The 24498-nt window shown below is 36.8% G+C and overlaps 1 protein-coding gene and 1 long non-coding RNA gene across 15 annotated transcripts; both read left to right on the forward strand.

The window, feature by feature from the left end:
- Window positions 1–6433: 6433 nt before the first annotated feature.
- On the forward strand, window positions 6434–9520 carry LOC140008047 (uncharacterized). The gene is made up of 3 exons (XR_011815462.1): window positions 6434–6636; window positions 8426–8501; window positions 9194–9520. It is a non-coding gene; the product is annotated as an uncharacterized lncRNA (long non-coding RNA).
- Window positions 9521–15928: 6408 nt separating this feature from the next.
- LOC113693638 (uncharacterized) lies at window positions 15929–21219 on the forward strand. 14 transcript variants are annotated; one of them, XM_072053402.1, is made up of 4 exons: window positions 15929–16378; window positions 16549–16631; window positions 18918–19001; window positions 19992–21219. In XM_072053402.1, exon 4 carries the CDS (start codon window positions 20190–20192, stop codon window positions 21072–21074), a length of 885 nt encoding a protein of 294 aa, XP_071909503.1. In that variant the 5' UTR covers window positions 15929–16378; window positions 16549–16631; window positions 18918–19001; window positions 19992–20189; the 3' UTR covers window positions 21075–21219. The 14 variants fall into 14 exon arrangements, with proteins under 14 accessions (XP_071909503.1, XP_027068013.1, XP_071909506.1 ...); XM_027212212.2 differs by lacking the exon at window positions 18918–19001 and having other exon boundaries at window positions 15929–16241; window positions 16326–16378; XM_072053405.1 differs by lacking the exon at window positions 16549–16631 and having other exon boundaries at window positions 15929–16241; window positions 16326–16378.
- The last annotated feature ends 3279 nt before the right edge of the window (window positions 21220–24498 follow it).

Raw genomic sequence — 24498 nt, forward strand, 5'->3', positions numbered from 1 at the left:
TAAAGTCCAGGGATCAAATTGAAAATTCACAAATGTTTCCCTGACCCGGTTCTTCTTCTGCGCATATCAACACAAGCAAAACATCATTCAAAGGGAATTTTCAGTTGGGCATTTTCTCAAACAGGTTGGGGGCATAGAATTTCATCAGATTTTTGCTCAAATTGGGGTCAATCGGCCCAAAAATTATTCAGTCACACAAAAGATTTCAATCTCAATTAATACATAAGGCACATATAATCTGAAATTATGAACAAACAACATGAACATTGTCCTGAACAAACGCACGGCAAATTCCAGTACATCAAGATTTCTCAAACGCAAGGAATTGAACTTGCTAACTTATCCATTTTTCACACAAAAAAACGCGGGCAAGTCATTCTTCAAACAAAACATTCGATTGGGCATTTTAACAAACACTACATGGGCATGGAGGATTTCAGAAATTTTTCACTCAAGGGATGGAAATCAGAGCCCAAAAATTATCAGAAACAACAAGTAATTCAACCCAACCGACACACAAAGCATGTATATTCTGAAATCCATGAACAATCAACAAGAAAATAGCACTGAACAAAGGCACGGCAGCCATGTTTTCTGAAAATTTCCAAAGAGCTTGCGCTTTAGGGAAAACTGAAATGCAAATGAAAAGGATGACTTACGGCATCTGCAAGCGGCAGTGCTGGATTCAGACGAGGTGGTGGTGGCGATGGCAGCTTCGATTCTTGAGCAGGCCGTTGGAGAGATGGTGGTCGAAGGTTGGCGCGTGCGGATGATGATGAGCGACGGTTGCTCTGCTTTTCCTTTTCGTCCCCTGCTTCTAGAAGCTCCACTTTTCCCCTCCGTTTTCCAGCAGCTGTGTTGCTACTGCTGTTGGAGGGTCTTTGGCTTTGGAAGGCAGCGGAGGAGAACCTGAGAACGAAGGAGAGAGCCGGCGGATATGGTGATTCGATCGGATGGACAGGAGCGATCGGGTGGCTGTAACCGCCATTCGTGGCCGCTGTCATTTCTTGTTGCCAAGGAAAGCAGATGGCACTGCCATAGGACGCGAGATGAGGGGCTTCTCCGTTCAGATTTTCTTTTCCATCAGCCATTCCCGAACTCCCTTCTAAGAACCCTAGCCGCTGTTTCCTTTTCTCTCCAGCATCTCCCGTCGATTCTTTCCTTCCGGCTCCCTCCTGTTTTTTCGTTTTCTTCCTATTTATTTTTTAGACGACAACTCTCTCTCTCTCACTCTGTTTCTCTTCTCCCCTCTTGTTTTTTCTGTCCGATCCTCTCTATTCTTGCGGCCCTCCTCCTTTTTCTTTTCGGTTTTGGTTTTTTCTGCCTCTAGCCGACCTCCCTGCGTTTTTTCCCTTTTTTTTTCGCCGCCCCTATTCTCTCCACCCCTTTGCTCTCTTTTTCCCTTTTGTCCTTTTTTCCTTTGCCGAGGACCTCTCCCATTTTTTCTTGCTGCCGTCTCCTTTCTCCTTTTTCTTTTTATTTTTTTAGCCCTCACAAAATTCTACTTTGACCCCCAAAAATTCCTTAACTTCCCAAATGTCCCTAACACCTCACCCCTTAGGTGCTTAGTTGTCTAAAATATAGAAAAGACACTTGTCCAAGTGCATGCAGTCCCACTTGTCATTTTCACCTTTTTTTCCTTTTTCCTTTTTTTTTCATTTTTCAATTTTCATTTTTTCATTTTATAATGAAACTAAATCTAAAACAACTAAAACATATTTTTTGAATGCTTTTCTTTTTTCCTTGAGAAATTCTACGCTAAAATGGCTAAAATAACTAAAACTAAAAGTAAATAAAACTAATTGTGACAAATAAAAATAGAACAAATAAAAAACGAATAGTAAATAAATAAATAATAAAACACCAAAAATTTGGTGTCTACACCAGCCATCAAGGCTTCATTATTTTCTCAGCCAGTCCCAAAGTCACACAAATAAGTTCATTCAATAGCCATTCAGCAAGCTCCAAGTAGTACTAGTACAAGTCAAGCGAGGAAAAAGTTCGGAAATGAAAGTTAAGCTCAAAACCAGAAAAATAGGTTTTGATGTCATTTTGCGGTAATGGTACCAAAGGCACTACGATTGTCGGATGAAGGTGAAAGACCCACCGTTTCGAAGCTAAGAGATAGGGCTACAATATTGCAGAAGGTCACTCAACCCAGTTTCGAGTGTAACCAGGTCAAAAATGCAAGAAACTACACCAAAAACGTAAAACAGATTCACCAAAACGTATTCTAGCGGAAACATCATAACTCAGGCTCTCCAAGTCCAAATTCAGAAATTCCAAAACCACATGAAATCTAAGAAATAGGGATAAATTTCATCAGAAGGTCTCAACAACCAATTCGGAAGCAATTCCAGCCAAAACAACCAATTACAGGCGCAATTCTTACATTCGGGTAAAACCAGAACAGCAATAGTAATTTCGACTTTTCTCATTCTACACTACTCCGATTGACCTGAAATTTTGTAGGCACCTATAAAATACCATTCTCTAGAACTTTGATGTTTTAATCCAAGTCCAATTCGGCCTCTAACTAGGAGCTAAAAATTTGGACAGAATGTTATCATCATAAACCCTAACTTTCCAAAATTTCTTCCAAAACAGAAATTGTTTGCAATTAACCACTTTTTCCACCTCATAGAGTCCTTAAACATCATTTCCAATCATCATACATGACCCCATAATCATATCCATATGAAAACAGAAAAATCCCCAATAATTATAAAACTTCACCAATTCAATCAAAATCAAGATATAATCCATAAAAGTGCATCTTATACCACCACCAATCATGAATTGAACATCATTCGAGGAAGGAGAGGGGTCCTTCACAACTCACCTTAGCAATACAAGAGATAGAGCAACTAGTCACCTTAGCTTTCCAAACAACTCCACAACCAAGCTCAACTCCACCAAACTAAGAGGTTTTATGAAGTAATTGGAAGATCAAATGGTTGGATGGTTCAACTTGAGCAAGATTGGAGCTAAAACTTGAAGAGTTTTTCTTTCTTTCTTGAGAGAGAGGGTCGGCCAAGCTTGCAGAAATTTGGGTGCTTTTTGGGTCAAAATTGAGTATTAGTAAAGGTAAGAAATAATGATCAAAGTCAAGGTTGAATAGGAAGGTGACACTTGTCACCTTTAGGTTTAAAACTTATCTTTTTGTCTCTCCAATACAAATATCTTAACACCTTGTAAAATAATATCACTTAATACAAAATCCCAACAAGTTATCAAAAATATATTGCATTTACCGCACTTGCGGGTCCCACGTCCAAAATACGCTCTTAATTTCTCAAAAACTAACCGATACTAGAAAAATCATTTTAAAACTATCTTTGCTCATAAACTTTATTTGGGGAATTTTCTAATAAAGAAACTGTAGAAAAGGCGGGCGATTAAATAAAATAAACCCTAGAAATTTAGAAAATTTCCGGGTTCTCAAACTCATTTTTTTTTTCGGGGCGTCACAGAAGGGCAGGGCCCAGTTCAGCCAAGAGGCTTACATTCATGCACAACTAGCATTTAATCACTTAAACATTGAAAATTTCATATTTCATTTAGGTCGAGTGCGATAAAGTACACACTCGCCTAACAAACTCATTTTAAGCAATCATTGAAAACATTTAATATGTTATCATTCGTTCATAACAAGTCATATAAGCAAGAACAAGCCACATAGGCAATGAAAATATAACAAACAAGGAACACTCACCTATTTACGCAAAATAACGTCCAAAGTTTCCTTCCGGATACACCCTCAATCACCAAGGTATCCTAATATAATCAAACGAATACATTATGTTTCAACCATCAAAGATATAAGTGAGTCAAAGAAAAGTCGCATACGTACTAGTACAAAGTATAAATATGATTTTGGTAGTGAAAAGAGTACATTGAAACCAAAGGACATAAGTAAAATATTTGTAAACTTAGACTCACTTGTAAAACTTTAAAATCGCTATTTGAGTCGAAGTGGCAAAGAAAACGTAAAAACCCTAGATGGTTCGCGTGGTATTCGCTCTCAAGCCTTACTCAAGTAGCAAGTATATCGACCTAGTTCTCGAGCGTAAATTTGGGCAGCATGCCCTTTGTATTTACCTATTTTCCACCCATTTATGGCTTCATTCTTTTCCTCAATCAATCCCAAAGTTACACACCAAATAATCTCATTTCAATAGCCATTCCATAGGCCCCAAGTCATACAAGTACAAAATCAAGTTAGGAGCATGTGCGGAAATGAAGGTTGAGTTGGAAAACAAAAGACAGATTTGATGTTGTTTTACGTAATGGACACAACCGAAACTACGCTTATTGGATTGGGGTGCAATTTATACCGTTTCAAAGCTAAGACAGAGGGCTACAACTTTTATGAAGACAACTCAGTCCAGTTTGTAGTGTATCTAAGTCAAAATTCCAAATTACAGAACCAGCATCTTACATTCGGGCTTGTTAACTGCACTATGATTCGACAACAATAACTCAGGCTGCCGAAGTCCGATCGAGGTGTATCTTATGGAGTTTCGAAGCCAAGACATATACCTACATTTCTTGTGAAGACCTCCAAAGAAAAATCATGCATTTTCAGAGTCAAAAATTGAAATTCCCACGAAGATAGAAAACTGTCCGCGAAATCAGGAGTTATGGCCAGTCAAGGGTATTTTGGTCATTTCACAGGCTATGTTACTCCGATTGAGCTGAAATTTTGTAGGCAACTATAAAGCATCATTCTATACAACTTTGATGTTTTGTTCTAAGGCTAGTTCGGCCTCTAACATGGTGAAATAGAACTGGGCAGAAGTAGGGCAGGTTATCATCCAAGCTGGAATTTATGCTTACAACCAGAAATTTCTTTAGGCTAAGTAAACTAACATCTAAACACTAGCTATTTCACATATCAAAGCTATCAAACCATAACTAATCATTAATCTTCACATTAGGGCAGAAAATTCACCAAGAAACTGAAATTTTCATAAACCTACTTCAACCCATATAATTCTCTCACAAAATTACTAATTCAACAACTATAACCACAAATTGCCCATTAATTGAAGTAAAGGAGTTTCTTGACAACTTACCTTATCTCCCTAAGAAAGATGGTAGCTTAGGCTTTGTCCTCCAAAAATAACTCCACAAACACCTTGGAAACTACTTGGGAAGTAAGTTTTATGGAGTAGTTTGCAAATTAATCGGTTGAAACTCAAGATTTGGGCAAGAAATTGAAGTGAAGGATGAAGATTTTCTCTCTCTTTTGCTCTCCAAATTTCGGCCAGCTCTAGGAGGAAATGAAGATGATCTTGGTCAAATTTTGGGTTTAGTAAAGGTGGAGGAAAAATAGTCAAAGTCCAACACTAACCAAATCGCGACACTTGGCACCTTTTGTTTTCGAACTTATTGTGAAGACCCGAAAAATTTCTTATTTTTTTTCGAATATTAATGGTTTCATTAAGTATTTATCCACCTGTTTTCCCCAAATAATTTATTACGACCATTTTAAATCCATTCGTATGGAATAATGTCTTCATTGTGTTTTTAAAATGTCCCGTTAACAACTTCAATTTTCGGAAGGATTGTTTAAGTGCGAGATAGTGAACACGAGTGTTTCGAGGTGATATTATATTCGAGAGCATGATTATCCTGGGGAAATTAAGAACGGACAATAGCAGATTAAGAAAAGTTAATCGAGAATTAAAGGTGAATAAGTTCTAAGTAAACATATACTACTCACGCGTGGATAGTTTTCCAAAAGACGCATGGATACAAATTTATTGGAGATTTGAGGAGTTAATACTCGACTCATGTGAGGACTCGTAAAAACTATTATTTTATTTAAACCTAATTTATGGCTTAATAAATGATTTAATTGGATTTTTGCCACGAGGAATATTTTCTAGTCTTATTAGACCTAAATACATGGTAATATAACTTCGTTATATTTTTAAAATGATTCGTTTCAAAAATTAATTTCCTAGAGCGCGTTTAGTAAAAATAGTGAATAGTGCTTGGAGATTTTAACCGCGTAGGAGCACAGTGAACTTGGAATATTGGAGACTTGTACTACGGTCCTAAAATAGGTAATATTATGAATAAATACTCAAGTGATAGTTAGTAGTGCAATCGTTATAAGAATTTCTCGGCAGTTTCGCGTTATAACGTTAAAATTGACGGTACGCGTTTTCACACACGCGATTTTGTTTGAGGGACTTTAGACCCTTATTTCGGGACAATTAAGAGTGAATAATATTTACATGAATATAAGTGCATTAGAGGTTTAGTGCACTAGTGAAACAAATGCGAGAGAAATCGAGCCGTAATCGCACCAAACGCACCCTAGTGAGAGTTGACTTTGGGGAGGATTTTGCACCACACCTTGTGTCTTCCTTAAGAAGCTAAATTTGGACCAAACACTCTCTCTCTTAGTCTCTCTCTTGGCCGAATTCTCTGCAGCAAAAACACAACACAAAGTTGCCATTTTCATCTTCAATTCTTGCACAAAACCTTCATAGATTCACACCAAATTTGAACTACACTTAGCTTGTTGCTTGGAGAGTTCATCTAGCTAGCAAAAGGAGGAGATTTTCACGGTTTCTTGGAGCATCTTGAGGACCGAAATTTCTGGTTTGGAGCAACAAGGAGGTATAACCTCATCCTACACCTTAAGCTTGGTTTATGATGGTAGAAATGCATCCTTAAGCTATTGCATGTGTATGGGTATCTTGATATTGTTGGAAAAATTGAAAAGTGGGCTCTATGGATTCCCACACTTGGGTTGTTGCTGATTTGATGATTGATGGTGGTTATATTGTTGGTTTAGTGGTTAAAATGATGGATTAGTGGTGGGTAATTGATAGAAACTTCATTGGGTGCAAGAAGCAAAAATTTCCAAAAATACCCCTGTCTTGTTCGGCCACTATAAGGCCAATTTTTGGTGAATTATTGGCATGAACCTGATGTTTATATGTTATATTAGATGTGTGAAAAATTTCATTGAAAAATAATAAGGTTTGGTTGGGCAAATGAATTTTTTTGGGGAAACTAGCAAATCTGGAAACTGTTCACGTATGGCTCAGACCAGCGGTGGTGTTTTGACTATAACTCTGTCCTCGGATGTCGAAATCATGTTCCGTCGGTGGCGTTTGAAACTAGACATCCCAGGCTTTAATTTGAGATAAAATTCACGTTCTGATTCCTTGTGAGTGAGCCGAACCAAGCGTTTTAAGACCACTGTCCTGTTTCTCGGAACTGCTGGAATGGTCTGTAGAGGCAGCAACTTGAGGCTCAATTTCGAGCTGGTTGCTTGCCAAATTTTGAAACGATTTCTTCTGTGAACTTTTAGTACTATGAATGTATTTTCCAACGCCATAAACCATGCTCAATTCCGAGTTAAATTGAATGCGTTGTGACCAAAATAAGAAGACTGCCCTGTTTTGGAAAAACGTAACATTTGGACTGGTTTTGGACAAAAACCGTGAGTGATCTTATTAATTGAAATTTCGATGCTAAACCATTACCAAAGGTATCATGGTTGTATCTTAGACCTTTATTTCACAAATGAACCATGGTTGGATAGTTTTCTTGGTTAAACGATTTGAATTTGGGAAATGAAAGTCAAAAGGCAGATTGCCTTAGAAATTTTCTGAAACTTTGGATGATTAGTTAACTACCTTCCCGAGGGTATTTTTCCCTGAATTTTGACAGAGAGATACCTTCCATATAGTATTGAAATACTACCAATTTTGGTATCAATCCAAGTTCGTTTCGATACCTAATTAAATTTCTAGAGTTGGAGGTTCAAATCTGGAAAATTCTTCTCCAGTCTTGAATTTTCCCCAACTTTGAGCTACCGTATCTCGGTACTCAAAACTCCGATTCTTGATCCGCTTGCTTTGCTATACACCTCACTTGCAACTCTAATTGGGTTACAAATTTCAGAGGCCGGTTTGCAACGTGTAAATCGTGCCGAATTTTCAAAGTTGGCCGAAATCCAACTTAATGCTGCCTTGAAACCAAGTCTGCACCTTCAAGCCCATTTTTGAGCACTTTCCACTTCGATTCATGGAAAAGTGTCTTCTAGGAACTTATAGTACTTTCTAAGAGGTTTCCAACGGTATAAAGTTTTCTAATTTTCGACTTGTACCGAGTGAGTTACGATTTTTCAAAGATTCATGATAAAGCTGAAAATTTTCCAATTTCAAAGAAATAGAGTTTTTCAAGAACTCTTTACACTTTTGATATTATCTAAACGTTTTGCCCACGATTTTCATGATAAAAACTCAACTAATATTATACTTCATAAAACGCAAGTTGAACCTCGATTTACGAGTAATTGAGGTTCATTTTTGTGAAATATTCCTTAGATCGTACTAATGTACAATCTTACTTGATAATTGAGATACTTGAGTAATTATCCACCATTAACTGCCAGGCATACAAGGAGACCTTCAAGAGGATCTCACCATGGACACTTGAACTCCAGCGAATAATCTTTATTAAATTGCTCGGTGAGTGTCAAGTGTGTGAATCTTTGATACTTGCTTAATTGTGGTAATTATTAGAGATTTTAAAAATAAGGGCGGGTGTGTACTTTATCGCATCCGTTCTGATTTCAAATGAATGAATGAAATGTATTGAATCAATGAATGAAATGTATTGAATGAATGAATGAAATGCAATGCTATGTAATGGTTACATATGTCGTTGGAGTGAACCTCCTCGACTTCCAAATGAATGGGGGACGCCCAAACTCATAGGCCGACCTTGAACTCGAGCCGGCAATGGGCTTGGTCGGGAACTTGGGCGAACCATGAGATTATAAGCTCGACCTAATAAGAGGTCCTGCTTGGCATACTCGTAGAGTATCGCCTTATAACAGACTTGTGGGCCCTTGGGGTGTACGGTGGACGGAGGGAAGTAAGTGGTGATCTACGGAAATGGAAATACCGATCCGGTTGACAGGAGGGTCAATGCGGGAAGGTATACGAATGACATCGGCAGAGCGAGTGGAACTTAGCTCCTGAGAGCTACTATATCCTTGAATTGTTTCTGATTATTTTTCCTGCTCAAATGGTACTTTATTGAAATATCACGGTTTTATTTAATAAAGTTGAGATTGCTATTTGAACAATGTGCTTGCATGTGTGTCCTTGGCCTCACGAGCGTTTTGCTCACCCTGTAGATTTGTTTTCCTTAACAGGACTGGAAATGGAGTTAACGCGGAGAAATCTCCTTTTGGATATATTTTGTTTTAGGGTTTCAGGTGTATTTTGGCTTGACCCCTTTATGATTGTACTTTGGAAGTTTAATGTATCATTCGGATATCTGTGATGTATATTTTGAAATTTAAGTTGTATTATGAACGCACGACGTGCGGGTGGCAAGCTGATAGGTACCTTGTGATGTAACCATGAAAACTGTCACAGTTGGCATCAGAGCCATATGCTGACAGGTTGGGTAATGGATGGATATTGTTAAGCATGAACGTTTCCGCACTATATGTATTCGTACTAATTTGATTTTGGTATCTAGTATCGCTTTAAGGTTGAACGTTTATTGCTTGAGTCCTAGCGAGAGCTAGGCAGGCGTTCCGCGGATACCCTTTGGTGCGCCTTAGGGAGAAGTGGGGGCGTCACACTTATCCTCTTGTCTCTCAATGGTAATCTATCTAACTAACCTCTAATTATCTCCTAACACCTTGTACAGTAATATCCCCTTGTATACGTTTCACTTATTTATCGAAAATTTATCGCACTAGCGGGTCCCACGTCCTTACTACACGCCAAACGTATCATGAACTATCTTATACTGGAAAAATAATTAAAAATATAGACTTGCTTATAAAAATCTATGGAAATTCAATATAATAAAGTATAGTACGAAAATACATGAAAGAAAATAAAATTAAACGATTAAAAATAAGACAAATTTTCGAGTCCTCAAACCTTGACCTTTTCTTTGTTTTTGAAGGATAAAGAAATATTTTCATTTCATTATGGCACCAATCCAAGGGAGGTACACTCTATCCTCTATTTTGATTTTTACTTGACCCTATGTACCCCTATGTGACTTTATGTGCTTAATTGCATACCTTTTGAATGTTTTCATTTCAGTTATTTATTTATTCGCTTTATTTGTTTTAATTTTGTATATTTATTTTAGTTCAATTTTGATCATTTGAAAGGCATTTAAATGTCAAGTTGTAATAGTTAGGGGGTTCAAGACCTGTATTTAGATAGAATATGTAATAGTTAGGTTTATTTCATTTCATTTCCCCCCTTAGATTGTAGTTAGGGTCTCAAATGTAATAGTTAGAATTTTATTCGCTTTAATTGCTTGTGTGTTTTGCATGCTTATGTATTACGTGTTATCTGCTTTCTTAGGGTCTTGCATCTAGATATCATGATCATGTGTTATGTGTTTATGTGATATTATATGTTTACATGCTTTTATTATGTTTTACATGATTAGTTAGTTATAATTAATGTATGATGTCATCACACTAGTCCAACGCTAGTCGTGGTTCCCTTTTCCGATTTTTCACTAGTCCAATACTAGTGAGGACTCATAGACATGGGTTAGTCCAACGCTAGACCCTTTGGAGCCCTTCACTCGTTAGATCATGATTGTGTGATAAGGTTACTTCATCCCATGCATGTTTTTCACTTTTTAGGGTTTTTACCATAATGCATGACACTTATATATATATGTACATCCTTTATCCCATATTCCCTTCTATTTATATCCCCTATTCCGTATTTCTCTGTATATGTATGTCCCTTACCCCTTTGTATGAAAATATTACATTAGACTTGCATTCCCATTTAAGAATTAGAAGTAGGTTAGTACATTTGCATGATTCGATAGGAAAAAACCCTCAAATATGGGATATGGACGAGTTTGGCTCTCTAACCTTAGCACGCTCGTATTCCCTCTATTAAAGGAAAAATCTAGTCACGAATCATAGTCCCCCGTACCCGATATGATGCATTCCTTTATGCCATGTATATTTGTATATTATTATTATTTTCTTTTCTTTTCTTAGAGTCTCAAATTTTTGCATATTCGTGATCTCTTCGAAGAGTCACTCTTGGTCAACACAATTAATGTAATTTGCGCCAATTAAACTTTGAAAAGATATTCCGACCCCCCCGATACCCTCCTAGGTTTAGGTTTTGCATTCATATAGTGACATCCAAATGTGATAAATTCTTAAGTTAAAATAAGAAAATCTTTGACTAAATCACGCAACGAGCTTTGGTTAGATTGAAAGGGTGTCTTGGATTTTATCCTTGCCTTCCCTTTCTTCAAATGTGACTCCCGAACACTGTTCTCTGATTTTCGTAGATTTGGAGTCGTTTAAAAAGGGTTTTCCTTACTTTTTCATTTAAAATTCATTTTAGGTGACTTAGTACACCTTAATTCGATACCAAGTGGTGATTCTGGTTTTTATTCAAAATCGTTTTTAAACTATAATTTGGACCAAAATCGTAGCACTCATTAAACCCCATTATTAGGCTCATTTTCTTTATTTATTCTTTACAAATTATTTAACTCACACATTTTCACTCAAAATTAAATCAAAAAAATCTCATTTTCTTAAAACATGTTATTTTAAAAAATGGGGCACGACACTTACTGCTGGATCAATTTATGTTTCTGAGAACAAAATTGGGTGTTTTGGAAAAAATTCTCTAAAAATTCTCTGGTCACACTTTATTGGACGTTCGATGCATCTGAACGGACGTCCGACAGTGTTCTTGATCATTTTTCCAGAAAATTTTTGGTTTGGACAGCTGTGTCGGACGCTTCTCTTCATTCGGTCGTCGGACACTCAAAAAAAGAGTATTATAAAGAAGTCTCTCCTTCATTTATTTCACTCTCAACTGCTTTGTCGGACACAACCCTTCATATCCTGTCACATTCAAAATTCAAAATTCATCTCTCTTAAGAACAAGTTCCAAGAAAATTGATTTGCCCAACATCATCACATCCCTTTTGCGTGCCCATTAGCTTTCATAACATCCTTTAACTGCCAACCAACCCAAAAATCCCAAATTCTCATTTGAAACCCTAGTGACCCAAAATTCACCCTCTGTGGACGATTCAAACATTTATTGTAGTCCATTCGCACTCTAAGATCATCACATACACACTCACATCATACTCTGCACCAATATCATCCTACATTTCATCATGGTGAGATTGAGAGGAGGATCTGTAAGTACCGGACGCACCACCAGGTTCAGGTTGAGGGATGAAGATACTGAAATTATTGAGCCCTCTACCACTAAATCTCCAAAAAAGGCGACAAAAAAACGAAGTGGAAAAGAGAAAGGTTCTGCCCAAAAGAATCAATCTGCTCAAACTGAGGATAGGCAACCCACTGAGACTTCTGCTGAACAAACTGAGGAAGAACCTACTGAATTGCCTCATGTAAGTGATAATGAAGAGCCAACTATTGAGCCTTCCACCACTAAATCTCCAAAAAAGGGGACTAAAACTCGTGGTAAAAAGGGAAAAACAAACCACTGAATCTTCCACTAGAAAGTCACCAAGAACAAGGGCTGGTGGACAGACTGATGTACAAACTGCTCAACACAGTGGAAAGAGGAAACGCACTGCCAATGTGCAATCTGAGGTTCAAATTGAAGAGGAACCTACCCCATTGCCAAAATTCATTGATGATGATGCCTGGGATAGGTTCGAATGGGTTTCTCAGAAGGGATTCATCACCCAACGGACAATTGTCCCTCATGAATTCCGTAAGCTTGACCTTGAATCTATCCTTAAACTCTTTGAATTCCAAAAATAGACTCACATTTTGACCATTCGCAACACTTATTACCCTGACATGCTTCATCAATTCTTTGCCAATCTTAGGAAGGATAGATCCCATACTGATCTAGTCTCACGAGTAAATTTTGTTGATATAGAATTAAATCCTGACATTGTCAACACTGTTCTGAAAACCAAAATTGAAGATGATTTTAAAGGAAAAATTGTAAACTTTTTTCTCATATGAGGAATTTCCTTCTGCCTGTCATCATTTTCATGTTGCAAAACTGATGACTTATTTTCAAACACATTTTAACACTCCTATTGAGGCAAGATTGGGGGATCTCAGTCCCCAAAATTTGATCATCTTTTCTATAATATCAAATCTGTTGGTTCCTACTGATGGTCATAGGACTGATGCCAATAAAATGGAGCTTTACCTGTTTTATTGCTTTCTTGAAAAAATTTGAATTGATTTTGGCTTTATTATGTGCAAATTCTTACTCAAAATCAGCACTGATAGCCATAGGAAACTTTTCTATGGAAGATTTCTGACCCCAATCTTTGCTCGTTTTAAAATTCCCTTCACTGGCAAATCGCCAAATGAAAGTTCCTCAACTATTTTCTCCAAGACTTATTTTGAAAGGAAAAATTTGAAATTTTTTTAGGGCAATTGGTGTTACAAGAAAACTGTTTCGAAAAATAGGACTAAGAGTTGTCATGAAACTCCTGTCACCCCTAGAACTCCTCGAGATTAGTTCATGTTTGTCTCACCCTTTACTAGTCATCCTCGAAAGTCATCCACTAGGCCCTCTTCATCTAACTCTGAGGTCATCTCCCTACTTGAGGACCTCCGACAACATATTCTTCTTCTTGAAGATGGTCTGATGAAGACCATGTCACCTGAGCAACAACCCTCCTTCACTACCAAAAGGAACTTGTTTGTGCTCCCTATCCCTCAAGAAAATGAGCCAACTGAGCCAAGGATTGAGCCAACTGAACACACTCCACATACTGAATCCAATCCAGAAGTTCATGCTTCCAGTTCTCAGCCAAAGGATAAGGGAAAAGCTCCAGCAACTGAAGACAGTAATGATGATGAAGAGACTGAAGAAGAAGAAGTGGATCCTGCTCAATTTCGCCTAACTAGGAGATGGCCTGGATTGTCCAAGATCACTATCTAGGCACCCTTAGGAATTTGCACTTCATCTTTAAGATAGCACTTCATAGTGGAAATTAGCATCTTTTGCATTTGAACATTTCAAGTACTCTGTACTCAGAATTCTGCTATTTGATTATCTTTGTTGGTTTGTTATTTGGTTAACCTTTCCTATTTTGATCATTTCTAGTTACTTTTGTGGATAATCTGTATTTGGTAAACTCTGTTTGCTTCTGGATCTATGATTGCTGAATGGTTGGTATATCTATGCTTGCTGCATTGTTGTGCCTGTCAACTGTATTTCTGCTGTTCTGTTTGCAATGATGCTGGGTATTATTGGTAAATCCTCCATATATGATTTCTGGATTAACTGGCTTACATTAACTGAACTGATGCTATTGGTTGCTATATCAATTAATGATGACAAAAAAGGGAGAGAATGGATTTAAGAGGTCAGGGAGTGTAATCTGGTAAATGCGTGAGAGGGAGTTATTCTGAGGGGGAGTAAAATACTTACAAATCGTTTGGATGCATCAAGTGAGGGGGAGTTTCTTTTTAATTTAATTTTTTCTCTCTCTTCTATCCATTGTTTTGTCATCATAAAAAAGGGGGAGATTGTTAATCATTGTCCCTTGCTTTTGATGTTTATAAAACAAATGGATCAAAGATCTTTTCAGCATCATTGTAAATCAGGCTCAAACATTAATTACAAGTTGATAGAGACAAATGAGCACTGAAAGCTGTCGGACGCTCATAAAACTTGGATCGGACGTCCGATAATCAATGTTCAATTTCGGACGCATGAAGAACTCCACTACCGGACGTCCGAAAGGATAAGAGCATTCCCTCTAGCTTACCCACCTCGATCGGACGCAAAACATTAAAGCATCGGACGTTCGATAAACAATGAGTCACTTTGGACGCAAAAGCATTGTTAGTACCGGACGTTCGAAAGAATTGAAAAAAAAAACTCTTTTACTCACTGCCTGCTATCGAACGCAAAAAACAAAACTACTGGACGTCCGACACTACCAACGGATAGTAGACTTTTCAGCTGCTTTCTATCCGTTGGACTCATTAATGAAGAAACTTTTCAACCTCATACAAATTGAGCAAAGTCAACCACTTCAGTACAACTTTGCACATTGAGATTACATCATATCAAGAGTGATTGTAGCAAGAAAATACTCTTCAAGGAAGATTTGTACTCTTAGTTGTATAAGTTTCATAGAATCTTTTCTTGTATGAGAAAATTATTTCAATAGTGTAGCTCTGTGAGGGTTATTCGAGTGATTGTAAAACTTTCTAACTTGACTAATTGTGGCTTGGGACAAGGAGGAAGTGATTCTTCCTTTATATACAACGATTGGTTGTAATTGATCAACTTGAAAAAACTTGCTTTATAAAGTGATATTCAGTCTTGAGTTTGAATCTAGTTTGCTATTCTATCTCTTTCATTTACTATTTTGCAATTTAAAGTGCTCATCTCTTCTACTCATGAGCATTCGTACTTTCTCATTATTTGTTCCTTTGTGTGGTCATCTAGAAAAGAGGTAAATTTTATATTTAATCAAAAAGGGTCTCATAACTTGGTTAGTTTTTAATTAACTTAATTCACCCCCCTTTTAGGTTGTCTTCGATCCTTACAGCGGATTTTTAGGTTGGATATAAGATTATTTTTTTGGTAAATTCAATTAAAATTGAGATGAAATTTATTTGTTTCAACTTATAATTTTAAAAATTTATTTGTAAAAATCCAAGTTCTTTAAAAATATTAAACTTTTCATCGTATTGAACCGATTCAATCAGTTGAATTTCGATTCGAACATTTTACCGGTTCAATCAACGATCCGAGTTTCAAAACATTGGTGGTATATCCTTTATTCCCCTTCTTTTTTTTTTTTTTTTTTGTGGTCGAAGTGCTAGAGTTAAATATTTTTGCCTTCGTCCAACCTTTGAAAAACGTTAGCATGGTGAATGCCAAATGCAAACATGAAGAACGCTTGAACAAACTGTATGATGAAACCCATTCATAATTGTTTTTTAGCTACTATGGGATTTAATCGATGGGAATGAAAGTAATTAAAAAACGCCTTCGTGATTCCCCACCCATCGCTCCACCATCAAATATCTTTAACCCTCTCATTAACACCACTCTTAGGGATTTAAAAAAAAAAAAAAAAGAAAAGATCCCTAAACCGAACCCTTCAGGCTCAATGCTCTCATTTCCTCTCAAAGGAGCTCTTACCGTCGCTCTTTCCCCGTCAACAACTCCCTACCTATCCAATCTCCTGTGGTAGGTTGTCTACTGGTAACCTTATTTTCCCTATATTTTGTTCCTCATAAGAATTTTTCCCCTATTTTTTCCAAATTAATTATCAGATCTATTCGGCAGCAACATCCTTTGGATTTTCAACTCTGCCATCAGTGGTGCGTTTATCTTGAACGGTAATTGATTTTACCTGGATTGGGAACTTTTCTTAGTTTATTTTTTTAATTTCAAAAATTTTCATATTTTTTCTTCTAAAAATTTTGTGAGGATTCACTATACTTATGGTTGAAGGACATCATAAGAACTCCAATCATTATCGGTAACTTCTTCATTTTTTTTTTTCAAGAATCAAGGACATCATCTTTCTGGTGGTGTTTTATCAATTGTGCAAAGTAAATGGAACAAAGAATTTTTCCCCCAAACTTGAAGGTGTATTCCTACTCTTTTCTAACTTGTTTCGTTGAATTGAAGTTGTCAAATAGGGTTGTGTTTCTATTAGCAGTACCACTTTTTTTTTTTTTTTTTTTTTTTTTAACTACTTTTGTGATTTTTTTGTCAAATATTTTCTGTTCAAGTTGGGTTTTAGAGTACCATTTCAATTATAGGTTTCGTTTTTTCTTTTATTTGATGGTTTTTTGAATTATATAGTTTAAATTTGATTATGGTTGCTGAAATTTGAATTTTGGACTGTAGTTGATAGCTAATTGCATAATTAGTTTCATTTTCTGTTGTTTTGTTGAAGTCCATTTGTGCATTGTATCCTTCCATGGTAATATTTTCCATAAAATTGGTCTTTGTGGCTCATTGGATTTACTAGACTTTGTCAGGTTTTACATGAACATAATACTGTAACAGCCTTACCGAATTTTTATCTGGCTTGAACCAAAGCCTGCTCTGGATTATCAAGAAGATAAGGCTCTGTTCTCCAAAGCCAGCTTTGGGTTACCAAAGCCAGTTGTTGGGTTTTTGTGGTGCTAATTCATGATTCTTTTTGAATAATGTTCATGGAGGCTGCCTTGTAATCTGGAAAACATAGAAAATGCATAGTTGTGCTTTAGATTGTATGTTTCTTGAAGCTCTTATAATTGTATGTTTTTGTTGGCAGTCTTTTGGCTTATTCTGTGGCCACTGAAAAAACTTGTGGAATATTCTGATATAGTATGCGTGCTGGAAATAGCTTGATTAGTTCTTCAAATTTAGGTTTCCTTTCGCATTTAGAATCCCTGGATTTAATGCTAAAGGCACATGCTGAAAACACATGGATCCTATTAAAGGCCACAAACATAATGGTCCTAGTGGGAGATCTTTTTTCTTTTTTCCCCCCTCTATGGCAGAGAAATTTTTTCATCTTCTACCAAACTCTTTCTCGGTCATATTGCTGCTTTGATGATTTCTCAGCTGTCCATTGAACTTTGATCCATTTGCAGATAAATCTTTTAGTATTAATTGCAGTTATCATGGGATTAAAATATTAATGTGGAATGGTTTTTACAGTGCATCACAAATACAATGTTTATTCCATCCTTTCTAATTTCGTTGATCAGGTCTTTTCAGTGAGAGAGCTATTTATATAAGATGTCACCTAGTTGCAATTTTTCAACTCCTTTATGTAGATTGGCATATTACAATTAATAGGATCACAAGCTATAAACAAAAATAATAATGATAATAATAAGTCGATCTTTTTCCTGATGTGATCAAATTCAATATCATTTAGTTTTTTTAAACCTTACTAGAAGGTAGAAAACAGTTGATTGAACTAGTGCTGGCTTTCTGCTGCTAGGCAGATTTGTATTTTGTGCGCTCAATAAGTATTAATTTTTGCACGTGGATATGTCTACCATATGTATCTAACCTGATAGGAGAGTTTCAATTGGTCATCTTCTGCAACAGCAACATCTGTTAATATTTAGGTTAATTTGATGGTTGATCTTGATAGCTAAAGAGAGAATATCTTAAAGCTATATACTATTATTGAATAGATTGTGATTATTTGTTATGTATATTTACAGTTTGTAATATAGCATTAACTAAAGCCTTTTTATATAATTTCTGTCACCTTGTTCTTGGGTCATATCGTTATCCCCTATCCTTGAACTCTATCATTCAACTGATGCAATGAAATAACTAAACTTGTTTAATAAATGAATTCATTTAGGAGACAAGGATTGAGATAATTAACTGCTTGAAAAGCTTGTAAAGCATTCTACTGAAGTAGCATTTATATCTAGACTTGTTCTCTTGTCAACTAAAGAGGAAAGGAAATGGAAAGTGTAAAAAAACAAAAGCTTATGTGGATTGGATTAATATGTAGACCAGGAAGGGTAGCTTTTGTTTGACTTTGGTTTCTTGAAGGGCACATTTTAAATTTATTCCTATATCAAGTTTTAAGGATTCTGAAAAACTGGGAAGAAACCATTAATGAAGTAAAGGAAATGGAATTTTTTTGCACTTTGTGACAACTAGAAGTGATAATATATTGATATTTACTATCCATGAATACCACAAAATATGATTATTGTGTTCTTGTCAAGAACTTCTTTTGAATGCTATGTTGATCTTGACACACTATTAAAGTTCAATTCGTACAAGATGACATTTGTTAATCCATGTGTCTTTGGCTAATGTACATGTCATTCCCAATGATCCTCTGTCTTCTATGTAAGGGTGATTCTATGAGCTTTTCTCAAGCTTGATTTCTATGTATTTCAATAGATATGTTTGTGCCCACCCCAGTCAAGATCGAAATCTACTTGAATTGTTCGAGTCTGATTTTCAGCGTGCTTTTGGTTACAAAAGGTAATGCCATACTTAAAAATCCAGTTTTTTGAGCTTTTTCCTTAGACAGACACATTTTTTTTTTGCTGTGTTCTTTCAGCAATTGTAGTTGCTACGATAAACCTTCTAAAGTTGGTTCAAAGTAGATTTTAAATCTGACATGATCACTATTCTTGAGTCATTTTGGTCTCTATTAAACTTTTTTGCTCTCTAAATTACTGAAATCTTGTTATTTTCTTTGTACATTGCTAAGTTTGCTAAATTATGTGGAGTGCTCTGAGGTTGTTTTACGAACTTGCACGTTGTTTTGAGGAAAATCCAAACTGATCACTCCTCTTGTCTGGTTTGAAATCCTTTGAGTTGCTTATTTGGTACCATCAGATGATGTTTACTTGAATCATTGAGTAAAACTGACAATACTCCTTTGCAAAGGAAATATTACTTCTGCATCTATAACTCTTTTTGTCTTCATTTTTTTTCCTGCCTTTTAAGCTCAAGATCACTTTATTTGCTTTTTGTAACTTTTCTTTAGCTAAATTTATAACATTCAGAAACTCATCTTATAGTGAGTTTGCTGAAACTCAGTTCAGTTTCCGAATGGTGTTTTTGTTATTTTATCCATGTTATTATGGCTTTTTAGTCCGGTTCTGATCTGGCTATGTTTTTTATGAATCTAATCTTGTTCATATCAGAAGGTACCACCAATTGAAGTGAGGAAAATAATTGACTTTTGTCAAACTCCAAACTAGTCTTATAGACTTATACAATGAATTCTGAATGGTCAAAGATAGGCGTACCAGCCACTGGATAAGACATATTTGATTTAAGCCATTTTCTGAATTCTGAATTTTTATTCTTTCTTGTCAATAAGTTTTGTTGTTTTTGGCATCATTGTCTAAGTTTCATCTTAGATTCTTGTTTCTTGTATTTTCCTTTGATTAGGTTCTGAATGGTTCAATTGGTACTGCTAAAACAGTGTCTTATTTCCGTTTCCGTTTACTATGTGCACAGAAATGGCACTGTCTTCTCATTTCAAATTCCACATCAGTCCAAAGCACATGGAGTTTATTTGGATGTTGTTGAACGATATGGGAGTTCATGACCTTTGACCAATTCACACGGGGATTTTCTGTATTTTACCCTTTTAGTAGCCATTCCCCGAAATAGAATCCTTTGACCATCAAGACCTGAAGCAGCCGCTAATCAACCATGGCTGCTACCATCCTAGCCGATGATGATGATGATGACATAAACCCCTTCACATCCATAATGCTGCTCGCCCCTACACGCCAACCACCGAAACCAGAATCAGAAGAAGACCACCAGAATCAGAGCCCATTATCATCATCCAAAGCTGGAATAACTAGTCAACAACTTCTTGACCAAAATAACTACTACCTCCACTCTATCAACTCCCACCTACTCATCAGACAACTCCCTTCTCAAGGCCTCTCTTTTCAGCTCTGGCCTGCTGCAACGACTCTCGTCACCCTCCTTGATACCCACTCCTCTCAATCCACCATCCCCAACCCACTTTCCACCTTATTTAAAGCCCAAGAAAACCGTCCCCTCCGCATCCTGGAGCTGGGCTCTGGCACCGGTCTTGTTGGGATTGCAGCTGCTGCTCTTCTCTCTGCTAATGTCACTGTCACAGACCTCCCTCATGTGCTATGCAATCTGCATTTCAATGTGGAGGCTAACTCCAAACTTCTTCAAGACAACCAAGGTGCAAAAGTTAACATAGCGGGGCTTTCCTGGGGAGTGGATGAAGACATGAAAGCTATTGGGAAGGAGTATGATTTGATACTGGGGTCTGATGTAGTGTATCATGATCGCCTCTACAAGCCCTTGATTAAGACCCTGAGGTTCTTCTTGTTGGGGAATGATGACGGCAGCAAGAAGAAAAGGGTTGCCTTTGTGATGGCTCATTTAAAGAGGTGGAAGAAGGAGTCTGCATTTTTCAAGATGGCTAGGAAGCATTTCGATGTTGACATTATACATTCTGATCCTCCTTCCCATGGCGCTAGAGTTGGAGTAGTAGTGTACCGAATGGTGGGGAAATGTTTTCTCAGCATCAATTCTGTCCCTAGCTAAATATTTGAGCGAGAAATTGAAGAGAACATTCTTGAAATTTTGAGAAAAGCTAGAAGTTTGTCATGCATCAAAAACTTTCCAGGGAAGATTTTAATATCTTTGTTAATGTATTTTACTAAATTGCAATCACCAGGGTTTGAGTTCACTAACTTGTCCGTAATCAATTAGCGTCTCAGCATAAACTTGAGCAGAAATAAAACTTGCTTAACTAGAATGTTGAATGCTCTTATTGTAAAACAAATAGTTAGCACTTCTACCCGACCTCGTGACCAGATCGTATCATGCCCTTAGCAAAACAATGCACTCAAGATTCAAATACTGCAGTATAACGCCAGAGAATATCGTTTTCAATTTCTATGAACATTTGTCTGGCTAGAGCTTTCCATGTTCTCTGAATCCCAAGACGGATGAAAGAAAGGGCACAATTAAGACACCTAGAGGTTTGACCGTTCCTGACAGTTCACGGTCATAATTTGGCCAAAAAAAATTGTACGGTCCAGATTTTATCTTGTATCTCGTTTTTAACAATATGTGTAGGACCTATAAAATTTTGTTTTAGAATTACACATTATAGAAAGTAAGTTACACGATGTGCAAACAGAATTACGCCATGTACAAAATGGAGCATAACCTTTAGAAACGATTGCTCCTGCAACTGTTCCTACCCTCGGTCCCTAGAGGTTTACACTGGTCAGTAGAGCCAATCCGCTAAAAAAAAAAAGGAAAAAAATCTTGTGCCAATGATATTTATCCAAGACACTGCATGCAGCTCAATCAAGCATTTGGATGCGAGAGGCAATATCTTGGACCAACCAATCAAATCTGTCATGTAGCCCTCTCCAGTGTATGCACTACATCCAACAATTCTCCAGCGTCGACTTTTCTACATGGCTTCTAAATTGAGTACCTAATCAATAAAACAAGACGAGGACGAGTACGGGATTAAAGGTCTCAATATTATACAGTTTTATTCATATGATTCAGGAATATATAGCCACTCCAGAAATACTGCTCTCATATGAATCAGGGATACGTAGCAAATCCGGATAAAGACTGTCGTCCTGCGTTTATAATCTGCCTCCATTCTCTCCAAATTAAAGGAGAAGAAACAAAAATAGAAGGAAAAACAAATACAAGATATTCTAGCAAAAAAGGAGCCTGATCTCATGGCCTTCAACCTATTTCATCTGAAGAGAGAGAAAACCTTGTATATCCTGCATGTCGGCAAAAGTCAACATTGATGCTCCTGATACCTCTGTCATTTCACATCAAGAAAGTATAGTGGAGAGAGAGAGAGATATTGTTACAAATGCAAAAAACTCAAAAACAACCTAAACAATTTTTTGACAATATGGAAAACTTAGGCTGTTTTATGGACCAGTGACATTAGACTCCATTGTTCGCATAGGATTTTAATGGGTATACATAGGGAAAGGGACAAACTTGACTTTCCCATTTTTTGTTTGGTAACTGAGAAATGAGATAATCAAATTGATATGCCCATGTACCAAATGGAGAGAAACTATTAAGATTGTGAAACTAGGACTTGAAGGCTTTGAGGCCACCATGGAATGGCACTTTGTGTCTTCTACTTCAATATGAATGTTTAGGTCTTGGGGACAGCCCCTTTGCGCTCCCTAATCTGTCAGGATCCTGGCTTCAGCATTAGGGATTTAACACTCGAATTCCTAGGTGACAAGGCCTTGCTTAGGAATGCAATGGGATGGCCTTCTTGCATTAGTACTGCACCAATTCCACTTCCACTAGCATCAGTTTCAATAGTGAAGTGTTTCTGGAAGTTAGGCAGTTTAAGAATAGGAGCAGTGCTCATAATATGTTTTAGTGATGTAAAATGTGATGCCCCGAAAAGTATGAGTGTGAGAAATTGAAAAGTTTTATATATTTTCTCGACATTATTTTGTTTTCTTGTCTATAAGTTTGTTTTCTTCAATATATTAATTTTCTATACATTTTATAAGGAAATATAGTTTTCAAATCATTTTCTTGATCCAAGTTAATCCACGTTAATTTTGAAGTGTATTATGAACGTGGGACCCGCTAGTGCGGTAAATGCGATTGTTTTTTTTTCAACTAGTTGGTGAACCATGAAGTTAATTGCAAAGATTAAAAGTTATTGGGGCCATAGTGTGAGACTTAGCAAAGTAAGATATTAGTAACCTGGAAGCTTCTAAGGTCTTCCTAAGCTTAAATTTGATTGGTGGAGGAAAAGTGACCTTTGACCCAAGTGAAGACTAAGTCATCTTAAAGCCATCTTGGAGCTTCATTCTTCTCCATTTTTTTTTAGCTTGTTGGCTGAACACAAGAGAGAGAGTGAGCAAGAGAGAAACTTCATTTGTACTTCAATCCCTTGCTCCAATCTTGATTTCTAACCATTAAAAGTGAAGATTACTCCATCAAAGTTACTTATTAAGGAGGATTAAAGCTTCTAGTGGAGTTGTTTTGGAAGAAAAATCCCTAAGCCATCACCTTTCTTGATATTTGAAGGTATCATGTCTAGCCATCCTTCCTTTGTTCTTGATTTTGTTAAATGAATGACTTGTGATAGCTAAAGAGATGTTTTAGTGGAAAATTTCTGACTTGAATGCAAAAATTTCCAGTTAGGGTTTCATTTCCTCAATTCTGCCCGTTTCTGTTTGACCAGGTTAGAAGCCGAATTGGCCTTAGCACAAAATATGAAAGTTGTAGAGAATGATGTTTTCTAATTACCTGTAAATTTTCAGCTGAATCTGAGCTCGGTACCCTGTGAAAAGACCGAAATATCCCTGCTACCCTGTTTCTATCCGAGAATAGTAATCAGCTTTGGTAATTGGGTAGTTTGACTGGGAATACTACCGATTTGGTTGTTGATGTCTTCTTAAGAATTATATCCTTGTATCTTAGCTTTCAAATGGCTTTGGAATCACTTGAATTGGAGTTGTATATGCTGAGATAATTCGGAAATACCCAGACTGGTCTAGGTAGGAGTTCAGCGAACAGGGTTGTCTTTTCACCCAATTTGACCATAACTTTTCACCATGATCCCTACTGAATTAGATTTTGGCCAAAACATAAAGGTTGTAGCCAATAGTGTAGAATAGTAGCCTGTAAAATTACAGCTTGATCCGACCACTGTAGCATGTGAAATGACCAAAATACCCTTGACTGTTTTCGAAACCTGTGTCGCGCCCAGATTTCTGTTTTCGTGTAGTCTTCCATTTTCGACCATGAAAATACATGATTTGGCCTTGGAGGTCTTCATAGGAAATGTAGGGTTGTGTTTTAGCTTCGAAACACCATAAGATACACTTCAATCGGACTTCGGTAGCCTGAATTATTGCTGTTTAACAATTGTGCGGTTAGCCAACCTGTTTGTGAGTTTCTGGTTTCGTATATGTCAATTTTGACCTAGATACATTGCAAACTG

Source organism: Coffea arabica, chromosome 6c (genome assembly GCF_036785885.1).
Source record: "Coffea arabica cultivar ET-39 chromosome 6c, Coffea Arabica ET-39 HiFi, whole genome shotgun sequence".
NCBI lineage: Eukaryota > Viridiplantae > Streptophyta > Magnoliopsida > Gentianales > Rubiaceae > Coffea > Coffea arabica.

What these genes read in the sequence shown, in the direction of transcription:
- LOC113693638 (XM_072053402.1), top strand. Translation starts at nt 20,190, where the DNA reads ATGGCTGCTACCATCCTAGCCGATGATGATGATGATGACATAAACCCC.